The 2,867-nt window shown below is 38.2% G+C and overlaps 1 protein-coding gene and 1 long non-coding RNA gene across 3 annotated transcripts in view; one reads left to right on the top strand and one right to left on the bottom strand.

Moving 5' to 3' along the window:
* The window catches only part of LOC128897070 (innexin inx7), a 3,261-nt gene extending 2,708 nt beyond the window's left edge, over nucleotides 1-553 (bottom strand). Inside the window, exons 1-2 of the mRNA XM_054160742.1 lie at nucleotides 315-553; nucleotides 141-231 (exon numbers count right to left, since the gene is read on the bottom strand). Of these exons, the coding sequence (XP_054016717.1) occupies nucleotides 141-231; nucleotides 315-402 (179 nt within the window). The 5' untranslated portion in view covers nucleotides 403-553. The remainder of the gene's footprint in view (nucleotides 1-140; nucleotides 232-314) is intronic.
* On the top strand, nucleotides 476-2,863 carry LOC128897097 (uncharacterized). 2 transcript variants are annotated; one of them, XR_008462206.1, is made up of 3 exons: nucleotides 476-610; nucleotides 1,368-2,665; nucleotides 2,745-2,863. It is a non-coding gene; the product is annotated as an uncharacterized LOC128897097 (long non-coding RNA). The 2 variants fall into 2 exon arrangements; XR_008462205.1 differs by lacking the exon at nucleotides 476-610 and having other exon boundaries at nucleotides 1,634-1,774; nucleotides 1,946-2,665.
* Nucleotides 2,864-2,867: the final 4 nt, after the last annotated feature.

Below are 2,867 nucleotides of genomic sequence, written 5' to 3'. Positions count from 1 at the left end.
TTTTACTTGACGTTACACTTCCTAAAACTCTCAAGGATATTTAGTTTGTTGAATAGATATTTTCCCCATACAAATATTCAAACGCTATCAAACATTTCAGTCTGAGAATCAACTATACGTACACCAGGAAGCTTCAGTACCTGATGTGTTCTCCGAAGAACTGCCTGGAGGACACCAGGAGCGAGCTAATGAGCAATATCAGAAACGTGGCCCTGTAGTGCAACTTGAACACTGGTCCGAGAACAACAAATACGTGATGAATAGATAAAAAGACGGAGGAACCGTTACAGGTGAATCTGAGTAGGTTCCATTACCGGGATTGTCGATGGCCACGTAATCCTGGCTGACCTTTAACTTGACGTGGTCCTTGAGGACCGAGAACGTGGTTAGCACGGTGGCCATGTCGAACGAGCACCTCGGGGATTCCCTCTATAGGATCCTCTAGAACCTGCTGGATCCAACGAGACAATAGAACTAGCAAGTGACTTTCCGCAATACCGATACAATGTTGATCCGTCCAGCACTGAGCATTCGAGGCCAGCAAATCTCAATTTCTTGTTATCAGCAACGATTGCGCAGAAGCTTAGAGTGACAACGCTTTATGAAAGTGGTATTACCAAAAGGAGGTAGAGTTATTATTGCGAAGACGTTCATTCGTGGGGCGATAACGCTAGATAACATCAAACTGGAGCGAGAAATACAATGACGACTCCACCCAGAACATTTCTCGGTGACTGTTTCGATTATTTACGATTCTTCTAATACACGTTTATGGATAGGACGATTCTCCTGTAGGAGAACGATGAACTCAAATTATTCTTCAAGGGTAGATTCTATAAAACATAGTTTTATATTAAAATCTTTCAGTTTGCAATTCTCAGTTTCAGATCAAAGTTCCAAATTTCATAATTACAAAGGAACAACGATGCCAAAGACATAGATTCTATGATAAACTTCCTACGATTAGTTTTATATTAATATATTTCAGTTTGCAATTCTCAGTTTCAGATCAAAGTTCCAAATTTCATAATTACAAAGGAACAATGATAACAAAAACGTAGATTCTATGATAAACTTCCTACGGTTAGTTTTATATTAATATATTTCAGTTTGCAATTCTCAGTTTCAGATCAAAGTTCCAAATTTCATAATTACAAAGGAACAACGATGCCAAAAACGTAGATTCTATGATAAACCTCCTACGATTAGTTATATATTAATATATATTTCATTTTAAAATCCACAGTTTCAGATCAAAGTTCCAAATTTCATAATTACAAAGGAACAACGATGCCAAAGACATAGATTCTATGATAAACCTCCTACGATTAGTTTTATATTAATATATTTCATTTTGAAATTCTCAGTTTCAGATAAAAGTTCTAAGTTTCATAATTAAATCCTCAACGTGCCATCGATGTTCATTCATCATCCAGCAATTCCAACAGTGGATTTAATCGACTGGGATCGTCAACTATTCGAATAGGAGTCTTATCTCTGAAAGCATATGTCAAATAGATGAGAGCGATAACAAAGGAATGTCTGCCTTCTGGTAAAACGTCTGGACCTTTTCCTATTCAGAGCAGAGAAAAATTCCTTTGACGTTACCTTACAATAACGAAGACACTTTGTCGCGTTAATCCTAGCGCAACGTGATCGTCTTATCTGGCAGAACGGTGCAAATTACGAAATTATTGTCCGTTAATCTCTATGAAACCGATGATTTCACTTAATTGCTTCTACCTCAAGGCGAACGCAATGATTAATTTAATCGGTATTATCTCTCCTTATCTGAAGTGTGTTATTATTAACTAATCAAGAACATGCAGCAATTCCTAGAAAACGAGTAGAAAAGTCATTGGGAATCCTAAATGTTGAGCAATAAGAAAGTTGAGATATATTTTAATTTTGATATTACAGAAACATTTTGTTATATTCCTTCCAGATGAATCCAGTTTGGTTACTCTTTTACTGAACTTTTACTGTTTAACTGCGATAACAGGTCAAGAGTAAAGGAGTCGAGCGAAAGTTGCGAGGAGAAACGTTATGGGAGGAATGAAAACGAGGTTCGGAACAGTGTATATAGATTGGAGGTAAGAGATAAAAGAGCCAGGTCGAAGGGAACGAGACCTGGAGGAACGGAACGCGATAAGGTGGCGAGAGGGGCCAAGACGAAACGAGCGAGCACGCCGAGAAAAGAGAAACGGCGAACAAGGACAGGTAAAAACTGGTAGGGGGGATAGAATGTCGAAGGTAGGACTTTGACCGGCCGTTGCCCCTAATGCGGTCTCGCCGCCTGCCTGCAAACCGAACAGATCCTGGAAAGAAAACTCCGTCCTCTGGTTTCTCGCTTCGTACACGTCCAAGAAGGTTTCATCATTCTCGGCTGGATTGCTGCCTACCTGCCCATTTACAGAGACGCGAGAACAGCTATACGCTCGCGGCGTCGTTCATCCTTAAGGGGGAAACCACATTGGAACTACAAGCATTAAGAAAATCAGACATTTATTTAAGAATTTTTTACAAATAACGTATGAAGTGGATCTTGATGAAACTTACTAGGCCTTTTGTTGGATATTTCGTTATAACTAGACTGCGGATCTTTATGCATTTATGGAGATAATGGTTATTCGTAACCAAAAATAATTTTTGTCGTCAATAACAGGTACTAGTTACAGGTATTAGTTAGGACTTTTATGCATTTATGTTCATGTTACAATATTTGCTATAATATGCATTTATAGGAAGTTTGAATGTGCGAGACCTACAAAAGTAAACAATATGCAGGAATATAGAAGAGATTGAAAGTAAAGTTCATGATACAATATTTGCTATAATATGCCTTTATAGGAAGTTTGAATGTGCAA

Source organism: Hylaeus anthracinus, unplaced genomic scaffold, assembly GCF_026225885.1.
Source record: "Hylaeus anthracinus isolate JK02 unplaced genomic scaffold, UHH_iyHylAnth1.0_haploid 11978, whole genome shotgun sequence".
Taxonomy (NCBI): domain Eukaryota; kingdom Metazoa; phylum Arthropoda; class Insecta; order Hymenoptera; family Colletidae; genus Hylaeus; species Hylaeus anthracinus.
The sequence above is the reverse complement of the archived record's forward strand: the minus strand, read 5'-3'. Positions and strand labels throughout refer to the sequence as shown.